Source organism: Engystomops pustulosus, chromosome 7 (genome assembly GCF_040894005.1).
Source record: "Engystomops pustulosus chromosome 7, aEngPut4.maternal, whole genome shotgun sequence".
In the NCBI taxonomy this organism is placed as follows: domain Eukaryota; kingdom Metazoa; phylum Chordata; class Amphibia; order Anura; family Leptodactylidae; genus Engystomops; species Engystomops pustulosus.
Window position 1 is genome coordinate 20,360,242 of NC_092417.1, and position 14,133 is coordinate 20,374,374.

General features: G+C 48.4%; 1 protein-coding gene across 2 annotated transcripts in view; it reads right to left on the reverse strand.

Moving 5' to 3' along the window:
• LOC140069378 (SLAM family member 8-like) overlaps positions 1 to 14,133 on the reverse strand; it is a 160,023-nt gene that overhangs the window by 85,578 nt on the left and 60,312 nt on the right. Inside the window, exon 1 of one of the 2 annotated variants that reach the window (XM_072115022.1) lies at positions 5,912 to 6,005. The exons of the other annotated variant lie outside the window; for it this stretch is intronic. Coding sequence (XP_071971123.1) covers positions 5,912 to 5,990 — 79 coding nt within the window. The 5' untranslated portion in view covers positions 5,991 to 6,005. Of the gene's footprint in view, positions 1 to 5,911; positions 6,006 to 14,133 lie in introns of those variants that run through there. 2 annotated transcript variants of the gene reach the window in all.

Sequence of the window (14,133 nt, forward strand, 5' to 3'; positions counted from 1 at the left end):
AGACACCCCGAGTTTGGTATGGGGTTAATGGGAATAACATGCCCGTTTGGTTGGAAGCCATGGCACAATTGTGCCATCTTCCAATCAAAAGTTATGGGGTTCTGATAAAAACTCAGACCCAAAAAGTAGCTCACTGATGGGAGGGGGATAGAAAAATTCCCCCTCACAGTGACATCACAGCCAGGAGTGGGGGTAAAAAAATCACCTGGGCTTAAATTAATGAAGCAGCCACATAGTAGTGTTCAGTCTGAGTGACTCTATCACAATAGAAGGCTGGATCGATGCTTATGCCCTGTCCTCGGGCCAAAGAATTTCTTCCTATTCCACTAGTAAGAATTTTTTGTTTCTTCTTCCATAACTGTTTGTAAGTATTGTATGTGTATTGCTTTTAATCCTTTTTTCATTTTATCTGACAATTTAATTCTTTGAGTGTACTGCATTTTTATGTAAATTAAAACTTTTTAATAAGCCTCTGCTTGTAGCCTTAAAGAATCTGAGTCTCTGAAGGGAATCACATTACCAGAGGTCATTATTAGCATAGTCCATGTAGTAAGCGATTGCATGTTCTGTGTGAGTTTATAATTGTAATATAGTGTAAGTAGTGAGTGCATGTGCTGAGTTATCATCAGGGTGCATTGTCTGTGTGGTTGAGGTGCCTACGGCCTTCTTTGCGTTGTGGGTGGTGGCAGTGTGGATTCTGTGGAGTAAATTTAGCGTAAGGACGCCATTTTGTGGAAGTGGGCGGAGCTTAAGGGCTAAATTCTGGGACTCCATAGAGTAGTTATCCCAGTGTGTGAACTCCGGTGAGTCGGGTTCGTGACAATGACATTATTGACGTAGTGGAAGAAGTGTGTAAAGAGGTGTCGGACGATGAGGAGACACAGTTGTCAGACAGTGGTGAAGTTGTTGTCAGGGCAGGAAGTCCGAGGGGGGAGCAGACTGAGGGATCGGAGGATGATGAGGTGACAGACCCAAGCTGGGTTGAGAGGCCGGGTGAACACAGTGCTTCTGAGACGGAGGCGAGTCCTATAGCAGAACAGGTTGGAAGAGGCAGTGGTGGGGCCAGATGGAGAGGCAGGGCCAGAGCTGGTGCATCAGCGCCAAATGTTGCCCGTAGTCAAGCTCCCGTGGCGAGGGCTAGATTTTCAGAAGTCTGGAGGTTCTTTAAAGAAACACTGTATGACCGACGGACTGTGGTGTGCAACCTTTGCCAAACCAGGATCAGCAGGGGTTCCACCACTACTAGCTTAACTACCACCAGTATGCGCAGGCATATGAATGCTAAACACCCCACTCAGTGGCACCAAGCCCGTTCACCTCCGGCCGTGCACACCACTGCTCCTTCCCCTGTATCAGCTGATAGTCAGCCCCCTGCCCAGGACCCTGGCACAAAAACCCCATCGTCGCCTCCACGATCCTCCACAGCATCCACCAGCGTTCAGCTCTCCATACCCCAGACGCTGGAGCGGAAACGGAAATATAGTGCAACCCACCCGCACGCCCAAGCCCTTAATGTCCACATCTCCAGATTGCTTAGCCTGGAGATGCTGCCCTATAGGCTAGTAGAGACTGAGGCCTTTCGCAACCTCATGGCGGCGGCCGCCCCTCGGTATTCGGTCCCCAGCCGCCACTACTTTTCCCGATGTGCCGTCCCAGCCCTGCACCAGCACGTGTCAGACAACATCATCCGTGCCCTGACCAACGCCGTTTCTGACAAGGTCCACCTGACCACGGACACGTGGACGAGTGCTGCCGGGCAGGGCCACTATATATCGCTGACGGCACATTGGGTTAACTTGGTGGAGGCTGGGACCGAGTCTGACCCTGCGGCTGGTCATATACTGCCGACGCCGAGGATTGCGGGGCCTACCTCGGTCCAGGTCTTTCAGGCCTACTATGCCTCCTCCTCCTCCCACCCCTCCTCCACCTCCTCCTCCGAACTACCATCCGTGGGCATGGCGCCATCAGTCGCTAGCTCTAGGCACAGCTAAGCGACAGCAGGCGGTGCTCAAACTGCTGAGCCTAGGCGATAAAAGGCACACCGCCCAAGAACTATTACAGGGCATCACGGCGCAGACTGATCTGTGGCTGGCACCGCTGAACCTGAAGCCAGGCATGGTTGTGTGTGACAACGGCCGTAACCTGGTGGCGGCTCTGCAACTCGGCAGACTGACACATGTGCCATGCCTGGCCCATGTGTTAAATCTGATAGTTCAGCGTTTCCTCAAGACATACCCCAATCTGTCTGATTTGCTCACGAAGGTGCGCCGCATCTGTGCGCATTTCAGGAAGTCCAGCACAGATGCTGCCACTCTCAGGGCAGCGCCGCCTCCAACTGCCCGCTCACCGACTGTTGTGCGACGTGCCCACGAGGTGGAATTCAACATTAACCATGTTATCCAGAGTTTACCAGCAGCGCAGAGCGATTGTAGACTGCCAGATGTCAACTTCCACCAGAACTGGTAGTCAGGTCAGTGAGCTTCCTCAAGTCTACAATGAGGAGTGGACGTGGATGTCTGATATCTGTCAGGTGCTGAGTAACTTTGAGGAGTCAACACAGATGGTCAGTGGCGATGCCGCCATCATCAGCCTCACCATCCCGCTGCTTGGCCTGTTGAAAAACTCTCTGATCAGCATGAAGTCGGAAGCTTTGCGCTCGTCACAAGAGATGGGGGAAGAAGATTCCCTTGTTGATAGCCAAAGCACCCTCAGGTCTGTTTCTCAGCGCATATCGGAGGAGGTGGAGGAGGATGCGGAGGAAGAGGAGGAGAATGTTGGCGAGACACAAGAGGGGAGCATTGCTCAGTCCTTCACTGTTCAGCGTGTATGGGCAGAAGAAGAGGAGTTGGAGGAGTTGGAGGAGGAGGAGATGGACAGTCAGGCCAGTGATGGGAGTGAATTCTTGAGAGTTGGGACTCTGGCGCATATGGCAGATTTCATGCTAGGCTGCCTATCCCGTGACCCTCGCGTTCAAAGAATTTATTCCAGCACCGATTACTGGGTATTCACTCTCCTGGACCCATGGTACAAGCAAAATCTTTCCACTCTCACCCCTGGAGAGGAAAGGAGTGTGAGAATCCATGAATACCAGCAGGCCCTGGTGCACAAGCTGAAACAGTATTTCCCTTCTGACAGTACTAGCGGCAGAGTGCGTAGTTCTGCGGGACAAGTAGCGAGGGAGAGTAGGCGAGCAGGCAGCTTGTCCAGCACTGGCAAGGGTACGCTTTACAAAGCTTTTGCCAGCTTTATGTCACCCCAGCAAGACACTGTCACCTGTCCCCAGTCTCGGCAGAGTAGGGCTGATCTTTACAGAAAGATGGTGAGGGAGTACGTAGCTGACCATACCATCGTCCTAAATGATCACACAGCTCCCTACAACTACTGGGTTTCAAAGCTGGACATGTGGCACGAACTGGCGCTGTACGCCTTGGAGGTTCTTGCCTGCCCTGCCGCTAGCGTGTTGTCCGAGCGGGTTTTCAGTGCAGCTGGTGGCATCATCACCGATAAGCGTACACGCCTGTCGACTGACAGCGCTGACAGGCTGACGCTTATTAAGATGAATAAAGCCTGGATTTCTCATAATTTCCAATCTCCACCAGGTGAAGGAAGCTCAACCTGAATAATTTATGCACTCCTCCTCCTCATTTTCCTCCTTCTCCTCCTCTTTGTACACTAAAGCAGAGGAAACTGGCTATTTTTTGACAGGGCCCACTGGCTCTAGCTATAGTACTTTATGTATTTAATTTTTCTGGAGGGCCACCTACCCGGTCCTCTGTTTTAAACAATTTTTGGGACTGCCACATACAGGCACTCAATCTATTCAATTTTTCTGGAGGGCCACCTACCTGCTCCTCTGGTTTGAAAACTTTTTTGGACTGCCACATACAGGCACTCAATCTATTTGATTTTTCTGGAGGGCCACCTACCTGCTCCTCTGGTTTGAAAACTTTTTTGGACTGCCACATACAGGCACTATCCAAATTAAATTGTCTCCATAGCAGCCTCCACACGTTGTCTCTATTGCTGCCTCCATACATCGTCCCCTTATCAAACGAGGTGTGTCAGGCAGAAACTTGGGTTGCTTTCATGGATTCCACATCAAAGTTGTTAACTTTGTCGCCACCCTGCTGTGTTATCCACAAAATATACTGGCAAACTTTTATGATTAACCGATAATATTTCAGCGCTTCTTGCGCATCTGTTGATTACACTGCTGTGTAATCCACAAAATATACTGCCAAACTTTTACCATTTACGGATATTTTTTCAGCGCTTCTTGCGCATCTGTTTACATTTCCCTCACCCGCCATATCCCAAACTTATAAGAACGCTACTACACTTAACTTGGTGGAGGCTGGGACCGAGTCTGACCCTGGGGCTGGTCATATACTGCCGACGCCGAGGATTGCGGGGCCTACCTCGGTCCAGGTCTCAAAGGCCTACTATACCTCCTCCTCCTCCCACCCCTCCTCCACCTCCTCCTCCTCCGAATTACCATCCGTGGGCATGGCGCCATCAGTCGGTAGCTCTAGGCACAGCAGCAGTGCCGTCGCTAAGCGACAGCAGGCGGTGCTCAAACTGCTGAGCCTAGGCGATAAAAGGCACACCGCCCAAGAGCTATTACAGGGCATTCCACATCAAACTTGTTAACTTTGTCGCCACCCTGCTGTGTAATCCACAAAATATACTGGCAAACTTTTATCATTTACCAATATTATTTCAGCGCTTCTTGCGCATCTGTTTACATTCCCCTCACCCGCCATATCCTAAACTTATAAGAACGCTACTACACTTGATCTTATACAAAAGGTTCTTAGAAGTGCTGTTTGGGAAGTAGCCTAGAGACAGGGGCTTGGATTGGCGAAAGCTCGCCTGGCAGCGAGCTCGCCTGGCAGCGGAGCTCGCCTGGATCTCAAGATCCAACTAACATAGTTTTAACTGCAGCACCTTTAATCTACTACTAGTTCACTGCCTCCATACATCGTCCCCTTATCAAACGAGCTGTGTCAGGCAGAATTTTCAGGTGTTTCACCAGATACATAGTGGAACGCGGCCCATCTGTCGCCGCCATGCTGGAGACCTGAAGTTGCAATCATAGCAGCGCAATATGAATGCCCCATACTGTCGCTCTTAATCATGGAAGTCGTCTCCATGGCTGCCTCCACATGTCGTCCCCTTATCAAAAGAGCTGTGTCAGGCTCATTTTTCGGGTGTTTCACCAGATACGTTATGGAACTTGGTCACTATGTCGCCACCCTTTTGTTCACATAGGAAATCATTTCACCTCCTTTGGTGAAACCTGAGTCCATTTAGGGTATGTCGCCATGACACTCTCTAGCCTTCCGCTGCTGCCGCTGCCTCTGCATGCCGTCCCCTATAGTGTCAGGGTCAATTATTGGATGTTTTAGATGCTATCTAGCTTCATTCGGTCACTCTGTCATGGCCATGCTGTTGCCCATAATTTTGGCATAATGGTGCGATTAAGCAGCCTCAGAGGCATCCATGCATGCTGCCCCTGCTGTTTCCTGTCCATTTCCGTGGTGTTTCCATCCTTTTCTGAGGTTCCCAGGTGTTTGGCCAAGCTTCCCTGTGCAGAGCCCTGGTCCCCTTGAAAAATGCTCGAGTCTCCCATTGACTTCAATGGGGCTCGTTATTCGAGACGAGCACTCGAGCATCGGGAAAAGTTCGTCTCGAATAACGAGTACCCGAGCATTTTAGTGCTCGCTCATCTCTAGTAAAGATTCATTAAAGAAGAATGTAACTTTTTGAATAAAATATCTGACAACGTTTATAGTTATCCCCCGACTCTAAAAACACAAGTTTACAAAGTTTAGTTTCTCTATAAAGTGATTGACCTTTTCAGTGACCCCCATAAACTTATCTACAGAGGAATAATCTATACAGAACGTACCTGATAAAACCTGCATCAGAGCAATTAAACCGAGAAATATCCTGAGCTTCATGATGATAACAGCAGCAGCTAAAAACATGACAATCCTAGAGCACAGGAGCCAAGCCCAGCAGCAGCTCCTCCTCCTCCTCATCTCACCTTCCTTCCTACAATACACTGAGTACTAACAAGATTCCTGATATGAACGTAACTCCAATCTCTATGAAATATGAATGGACTTGGATGAATAGTTACTGTCTTGATATGTAATTGTTCTCTTCATAAGATTCCTGCACTGAGTTTACCTGTTGTGGCAGGGCAGCTGCCACTGAAGTAGAGTTTGGGCATGAAAGGCGGATTGTGCCTAAGGAAAAGCTGAGCAGATGGCAGTCCTGGGAAAGTTGGGTCTGTCTGATCAAGTTTAATCCCTCAGGGCGCGTTCACACGTTGCGCTTTGGTTGCGTTTTCATTGCGTTTTAATACACATTATAACAGCTGAGGAGAGGTGATTCGCCTAATTACATTACTGTTAACGTTTCCATTTCCAAAACGCATTGTAAACGTGATGTTAACACGCATGTAAACAATAATGTAATTAGGCAAATCACCTCTCTTCAGCTGTTGTAATGCGTTTTAAAACGCAATGAAAACGCAACCAAAGCACAACGTGTGAACGCGCCCTTAGGTTGGTGGCAAACGTGGCGTTTTTAACGCGTTTTTCGGCCGCTTTAAGCAGTCCATTAAAAACGCCTCTGTTTTTGTCCATTTTTTAATTGCGCAAATTTGGAAAACCGGACAAAAACAGGTGCGTTTTCAAGCGCGTTTTTAATGGACTGCTTAAAAACAGCCCAAAAATGCGTCAAAGTGTGCCACCACCCTGAGGCTGGTGCCACACGTAGCGCTTTGTCTGTGCTTGCAAACGCAAACACAGACAAAGCCGTGCCCACCGGGCCTGGCCTCAGCCCGATCGCATCGGCGATCAGACAAAGCGCTACGTGTGGCACAGGCCCGGCGCCAGCACCCGGCCAACCCGGGCAAGTGCCGGGGCCCCGGGGTACTGGAGGGACCCACTCGGGCCCCCGGATCAATTGTACCAGTGTCGCTATAAGACACTGGTACAATTGATCACCATCGGGATCGATCACTTTTCTGCCTCTATGCTGCGCTGGTCGGGAGCGCAGCATAGAGGCAGAATCTAAAACTCACCTGTCCCGGTTCCAACGATGCAGCGCTCCGCAGGGCATGCGACGGCTTTGAAGCCGGCGCACATGATGACGTCATCGGATCACGTGTGCCGGCTTCAGAGCCGGCGCGTACGGGAGGCCCAGGCCGATGACAGCTGCAGGCGCTGCTCCGGGGGAACCAGGACAGGTAAATTCTTTCTTTTTTCTTTTCCGAGGGGAGTCAGGGTGTCCGTGGGGGGCGGGGGGGTCAGTGTGTATACAGGGGGAGAGGGAGGGGGGGGGTTAGTGTGTCAGCAGGGGGGTCATTGTGTCCACAGGGGGAGGGGGGGAGGTTCAATGTGTCTGGAGGGGGTAATTGTGTCAGCAGGGGGGTTCAGTGTGTCCGCAGGGGAGCGGGGGGGTTCAGTGTGTCCGCAGGGGAGGGGGAGCGGGGGGGTTCAGTGTGTCCGCAGGGGAGGGGGGGGGGTTCAGTGTGTCCCTGGGGGGGGGGGATCAGTGTGTCCCCGGGGGGGGGGGCGCAGTGTGGCCACTGGAGGGCGGTCCACGGAGGGGCCCACTAAGGCTCTGTCGCCCAGGGGCCCACTAGAACCTGGAGCCGGCCCTGGTGTGGCACCAGCCTTAGCGCTCAGCAGCAGATATATCCGCCGCTGAGGGCGCATTCACACATTCCGCTAGCGCCGCGTTCATAACGCGACAATAGCGCACAGGGCGCGGAGTTTGGGGCGATCGCATATGCGTTTCCAGAGAAACGCATGCGATCGGGTTATCAATCGCATGCGTTTCCCAGGAAACGCATATGCGATAGGCCCGAGCCCCACCCACTGTGCGCTAGCGTCGCGTTATGAACGCGGCACTAGCGGAACGTGTGAACGCGCCCTGAGGTATTGCCGGCTCAGCTCTGGATTGGAGCCGAACCGGCATTGAGAAACACGGGGTTCCGGCTGTGATTAATAGCCAACACCCCAGTGTAACACCCGCCGTCGGAGTGAGCTCCGATTGCCGGTGTTTAAGGGTGCGGTCACACGTCGCGTTTAAAAACGCATTGCAACAGCTGCAGAAAGATGTGCCTAATTATAAAGCTGTCGACACTTGCATTTACAAAACGCGACTGTTAACGCATTGTTAACACATGCGTTAACATTGCATCAATGCATGTGTCTGTTAACACAATGTTAACACAATATTAACACATGCGTTAACACAAGCGTTAATGCATGCGTTTTGTAAATGCAAGGGTTAACAGCTGTTTAACCCCTTGATGACAACCCTATCGGGTTTTTACGGCGGTCATTAAGGGTACTTCTTCTGACGCGCCACCTTTGTACAGCGGCAGAAGAAGTACAACTCTTTTCACAAAAAATAAGCCCTCCAAGAGGTCTGACAACAGAAAAATACAGAAGTTATGGCCCTAAAAAGTTGTCGATAGTAAAAACAATGTGATTTTCTCCGATATTGGTTTTGCTCAGGAAAATTGAGCAAAGATAAGAAAAACGATATAAATGAGGCATCACCACAATCGTAGTGAACCAGAGAATAAAGATAAAATATTATTTTTACGTTACGGTGAGCGGGGAGGGGGAAGTGCTAAAGGCCGCTAGACGTCCGTTCATAACGCGACGCTAGCGCACAGGGGGAGGTCCTCGGCCCGAACGCACATGCCCAGGGAAACGCATGCGATTGTTAAGCCGATCGCATGCGTATCTCTGGAAACGCATGTGCGTTCGGGCCAAGGACCTCCCCCTGTGCGCTAGCGTCGCGTTATGAACGGACGTCTAGCGGTACGTGTGACCGAGGCCAAAAATCCAAAATAAAAATTGATGATTTTGTTTGTGTCCCCCTTGAAATAGTTAATAAATCTCATGAATAAGCTACAGATCCCCAAAATGAATTATCTATACATTGTATCTCATCCCGTACATAAAAAGCCTCATATGTTCACATTACTAAAAAAATTAAAGTTTATAGCTTGTACAATGTGACAATACAAATCTGCTGTGAATAGCGCTGCTTTGATCCTATGCTCGGCCGTGCACCCGTACAGAAGTTTTCCACCACATATGGGGTATCGGCACTTGGGAGGAATTGGGCATCTAACGTTGCAGTGCGTTTCATCATTTAATTTATTCTGAAACTGTCAGTTTTGGCCTAAATGAATGTATTTTCCAAAAAAAATCTAAAGTTTCTAAATCGCAGGTCCATATTGTTTTAACCCATGTGAAACACTTAAAGGGTTAATGGACTTAATAGAAGTTGTTTTACATACGTTGAGGGGTGAACTTTCTATAGGGGGGTAATTTATGGGGTGTATAAAGGCTGGGATGGGATCCTTGTGAGCTGCTCCAACAGGTAGAGGTGACAGGACTAGTGACACAGACCTGATGACAGGTGTCCTTTAAGTAAATATAGTTTGTTTAACCCCGTGTTATCTAAGAAAGAGGAATCTATTGAGCTGCTATGGGAATCCCTGGTAGAGCAGGCAAGTTCTTATGATAAGTTGCATATTGCTAAGCGCAGTGTACTGAACCAGACATCTAAGAGGCTCCATATGATGGCGAAGCTTGTGTGTGTTTTTGAGGAGGCCATTAGTAAGCTGGAGAAGGTAGATGAAGACAAAGTACAACACCCCTGCCAATGTGCAAGGCAGAGGAGTGGTTGCGAATAAGCCCCTTGCACCATTGAGTACATTCAGAGGAAATTAGCAGCGGTAGTCCCTGCCTGAACAGGCAAGGGTTGATCTTGTTTACTAATGTTATTAGCCAGCGATGTTCCACCTTTGTAACTGGAGTGTAATTGGAGAATGAGCCATCACCTGACCAGAGGAGGATAAAACCTCTGGACAGGAAGATCTCTTACTGAGCAATCCTCTTAGTCCCCAGCTCCTGACTTACGAGCATCTCTTGGGATCCAGCTCTCCTAGAGAGCACATCTACATCATCCTTCAGAGCTTATAGTAAGAGAGCGTGTGGCGCACACCTCTAGTGCCCACACACAGAACATCAAGGATAAAAGCTGCAGCTTCCAGCATTGGACACAGCTACATCCCAGCCTGCATCTGAAACCAGGCTGGTGACCCAACTCCTGAGTTCACTTTCTATGACCACTTCCAGACATCCGGACTTCCCAGTAATCCGGCAATTGTACAAGATCGTTTGGCTCGTTGCCTGCTGTTGTTTGAATAAAGAACTGTTAGTTATTTTTGCACAACGCTGCCTCCATCTGATCCCTGGATACGGCTGTCTACCACCACGGGCTTCCCCATCCATCACCCAGGGACTCATCTTACAGATACTCAGGGGTTTCCCCAGGGTGAACCAGTACATCAGCCTCTCCCTCATCATTTCTTGCCAACACCACCCTGCTGGAGAGCTGCCAGGCTGTAGGACAGCCCTCCGGTTCCCATACCAAGCACCGTGACCACAGCGTGCCTCGGCCGCAACCGCCAGCCACTCCGGTATCCTGGGCCCCGGCTGCCTCCAGGCCACAAGAAAAAGCCAAGTCCCTGATGGGGGATATTGCAAAAGGATCAAAGGTTCCTAAAGATTTGCATTGCAAGTGTTGTAAGGAAGGGGTTAAACAGCGGTGCAGCCTAGAGACACAACTGAAAGAGCAAATGGAGGCTATAAAAGAGAGGGACAGCCGGATACACACCCTGCAGTCTCAGGTCGCTGAGAAGGAGAAGTATTATGCAGATGTGGATAAGGTGTTTATACAGTTATACATGGAAATAACCGAATATAAGCAAAAAGCAGCAAATAGCAAAAAGGGATGAGATCATCTGTAGCCTGCAGACGTCCATCAAAGAGTCTTTGCCCACGAAACAAGTTTGTGTTTTGTGTGCAAACAGGGGGAGAGATGAGACTGAACCTGCGGCTGCTACAGATCACTCCACACCCCGGCTTGTTACTAGGCCTGGACTAGTGGGCAGTGTAGTAGATGGAGGGACAAGCATTGCTGGTGGGATAGATGGAGGATTAGAGGGCGACTCAGAGACGTCAGTAATCAGCCATAACCTGCATGTGTGTGACAGTAATGTACAGGAATCGCAATCTTCCCATAAGATGGAGAGGATGCAATATCTGTTGAATATATGTAAATATATCCCAAGCTATGATGAAAATTTAGATCCTTTCACTTCATGTGACACTTTTGAGGGATATTTTAAGAAATTTTCTGTTCCAATAGAACATCGCATGGAGCTGTTCAAGCTATGGCTACCAGCACATCTTTATCAAAGATATGAGGCCATAGGGAAAGCAGCCCCCAGTAACGGCCAATTTCATGATGAGGGAGACAGACTTTCCATCCTCATGAGATTAGTAACAGGGCATTTGGATGTCACCCCAGACATACTGGTTAACTTCAGACCAACCATCTATGATGAGCCCTTGTCTCTGTGTGGGAGGTTTGAAGTTATGTATAGGAAGGTGACTAAGAATTATAGTCCAGGAACCCCACAAGGCATGATCCGGATGTTTGTGGAGAAGTTTCCATACATCTGCAATGTGTTCTTCACACATATTGTTCTTCACATACTATTGTGAAGAACAACGTTTGGCATGCGTGTCTTCGGAAAAGTTGTACGGAAACATCTGCAATGTGTTCTTCACTGTTTTTTTCACTTAAATGATCCTGTGTTCACTGTTTTCATTGTATTCTTCACTGTTCTTCACTGTCTTTTCTAAAGTAAATGCTCGATCTCGAGCAGGCGAGATACTCGTCCGAGCAACGAGCCATTTCGAGTACTCTAATACTCGAATGCGCATTAAGCTCAGACAAGTATACTCGCTCATCTCTACTCCCAACCAAATACTGAGGAAGTGGGGGAATGTTTGGTGTTTTGACCGTTTACAGTATGGACATATAAAAGGTTCTGTCCACAAAGGGTTCACCTGTATGAAAGGGGGATGGTATTACAAAATCAGGAGCACAAATGTGTGGCTACACATGGAACAGGACCACACAACTGTACAACAGTCAGCCCTACTGGAAATCTGTTGCAATAGGCTTTTGGTTGGGGATCCATAATATACTTGGCCACAATTTGTAAAATCATGGATTCCCATATAATGGCCAGGATGTGTATTGTTGTAAACCTAAATAACTCTCCCTCCCTAGAAGGGGGGAGGGATGAGGTATACTGTTACTGTTACCTGTATGTTTGACTGTTTGCAACCAAGCCTAAATGAGCTCCAATTCTTTTGTTTGTTTTCAGCAACGAAGACTAACAGAAGTACAAGGGAAGTGTATAGAGGAAATGTCCTGGAGCCATGCCTCTGCTTGCAAAGACAAAGGTGTTAATCATAAAAAACAGATTTGGGCTTTTCTTTATGTTTGCATATTTGTGTTGGCAATATGATGGTTCTTAACCCCTTAACGCTCTGCGCCGTAGCTCTACGGCGCAGAGGTACAGGGAATGTATGAAGAGGGCTCACGGAGTCCTCTTCATACAAGGTGGGGTTTTTTGCATATTGCAGAAAACCCCCACCGCTAATAACCGCGGCTATTAACCCCTCCGTTGCCGCCAGCAAAGTCGCCGACGGCATTTTAAAAAAGGCGCGCCGCCATCTTTGTTGCGATCGCCGCACCCCCGAACGTCATCGGGGTGGCGGAGATCGGTTGCCCTGGTAGCCTCGGGTCTTCGTTTGACCCGAGACTATCTGGCATCTGCAGATTCGTTACAATGAGCCAGTGGCTCATTGTAATGAATGAGCTGCAAAAATGCCATATATTGCAATACAGAAGTATTGCAGTATATGGTAGCAGCGATCTGACCATCTAGGGTTAATGTATCCTAGATGGTCTAAAAGATAGTGAAAAAAAAAAGAAAAAAAAAAGTTTAAAAAATAAAAAAAATTGATAAAATATTAAAAATTCAAATCACCCCCCTTTCCCTAGATCTGATATAAAACATAATAAACAGTAAAAATCACAGACACATTAGGTATCGCCGCGTCCCGAAATGCCCGATCTATCAAAATATAAAAACGGTTACGGCCGGCGGTGACCTCCGAGGCGGGAAATGGCGCCCAAATGTCCGAAATGCGACTTTTACACCTTTTTACATCACATAAAAAATGAAATAAAAAATTATCAAAATGTCGCACAGACCTCAAAATGGAAGCAATGAAAATGTCGCCTCATTTCGCAAAAAATGACCCCTCACACATTTCCGTGCATCAAAGTATGAAAAAGTTATTAGCGACAGAAGATGGCAAAAAATTTTTTTTCTTTTTTGTACACATTCGTTTAATTTTTGAAAATGTATTAAAACACAATAAAACCTGTATAAATTTGGTATCACCGCGATCGCACCGAACCAAAGAATAAAGTAGACATGTTATTTGGAGTGAAGAGTGAAAGTCGTAAAAACTGAACCCACAAGAACGTGACGCTTCCACATTTGGAATTTTTTTTCAGCTTCCCAGTACACGGCATGTTAAAATAAATAACATTACGGGAAAGTAAAATTTGTTACACACAAAATAAGCCCTCACACAGGTCTGTACACGTAAAAATGAAAAAGTTATGGATTTTTGAAGTTGGAGAGCGAGAAATGAGCCGAAAAACCCTCCGTCCTTAAGGGGTTAAAGGGAACCTACCACCACAAATCTACCTATAAAGGTAGATCGGGTGGTAGGTGGATCAATAGGACGTGAGGATAGCCCTTTTAAGGGCTAATCCTCACGTCCCCGCACTTTTTTGGTAACTTTTATGAAACTTGTATGCAAATTTTGTTATGCGGCTACTGGGGCGTGGAGTAGCGCATCTGAGGTTACATGGCTCGGCTACTCCACGCCCCGGTAGCCTCTTTTCTCCTTCTACTCACAATCTTAGGTGCGCAGCTCCTCGTAGCTGTGCGCCCTCATCCGACGATCCTGCCGTCTGCTCCGAAGCCGGAGCTGCACAGGCGCGGGGCTGCTGTTCTGCGCATGCGCAGACGGCAGGATCATCGGACGAGGATTGTGAGTAGGAGGAGAAAGTAAGAGGGGTGATTACCTGCCCCTGTCTAAGTACAATAGGTCTCAGGAAAGGTGGTGGGTAACTATCTCTGTGCAATTC